At 61.5% G+C, this 716-nt stretch overlaps 1 protein-coding gene across 1 annotated transcript in view; it reads left to right on the top strand.

Annotated features, from left to right (window-relative positions):
- The window catches only part of SRRM3 (serine/arginine repetitive matrix 3), a gene marked incomplete at its 3' end in the record, with an annotated part of 19,568 nt that overhangs the window by 9,072 nt on the left and 9,780 nt on the right, over positions 1-716 (top strand). The window contains exons 9-10 of the mRNA XM_031060604.1: positions 24-65; positions 404-452. Coding sequence (XP_030916464.1) covers positions 24-65; positions 404-452 — 91 coding nt within the window. The remainder of the gene's footprint in view (positions 1-23; positions 66-403; positions 453-716) is intronic.

Genomic DNA, 716 nt, shown 5'->3' with positions numbered 1-716 from the left:
TGCAGCTCCTGCTGCTCCCACAGCGCCTCGCTCTCCTCCGACAGCGGCTCTAAATCCCCGGGCAGGTAAGGGACAGCCCGGGACCTCCGTCCCCACCACCACACCCAGCCCCAGACTCCACCGTGGGACCCTGGGGGGTAGAGACAGAGATATCCTTGTGATGGACACCCTTATGTAGTAAAGGGCAGGGAGGTGGGAGGCAGAGGTGTCCCAGGGATGGGGACCCTGGGGGATGGAGGGCAGAAGGTGGGTGACAGAGGTGTCCCAGTGGTGAGGACATTGGAGGATGGAGGACAGAGGCAGGTGGCAGAGATGTCCCAGAGATGGATACCCTGGGGGATGGAGGGCAGAGGGTGGGTGACAGAGGTGTCCCACATATGGGGACCCTTGGGGATGGAGGCAGGTGGCAGAGGTGTCCCAGTGATGAGGACATTGGAGGATGGAGGGCAGAGGTAGGTGGCAGAGGTGTCCCAGGAGTGAGGACCCCAGGGGATGGAGGGTAAAGGGAGGTGGCAGAGACATCCCTGAGACAGGCATGCAGGGGAGTAGGATGGTGCTGCAGCATCTCTGGGAGGTTCAGGAACATGATCTCCAGACGAGGTTTCAATTTTTAGCTAAAGAAAGCACAAAGCACCGATTCTCACCCCATTTCTGCCTTCGGCAAAGCCTGGGCTGCAGCCGGCGGCTCTGCCGGAGCCGGGCCAAGGGAGGAGGGG

The sequence above is a fragment of the Geospiza fortis genome, unplaced genomic scaffold, assembly GCF_000277835.1.
Source record: "Geospiza fortis unplaced genomic scaffold, GeoFor_1.0 scaffold425, whole genome shotgun sequence".
Lineage (NCBI taxonomy): Eukaryota > Metazoa > Chordata > Aves > Passeriformes > Thraupidae > Geospiza > Geospiza fortis.
The sequence above is the reverse complement of the archived record's forward strand: the minus strand, read 5'-3'. Positions and strand labels throughout refer to the sequence as shown.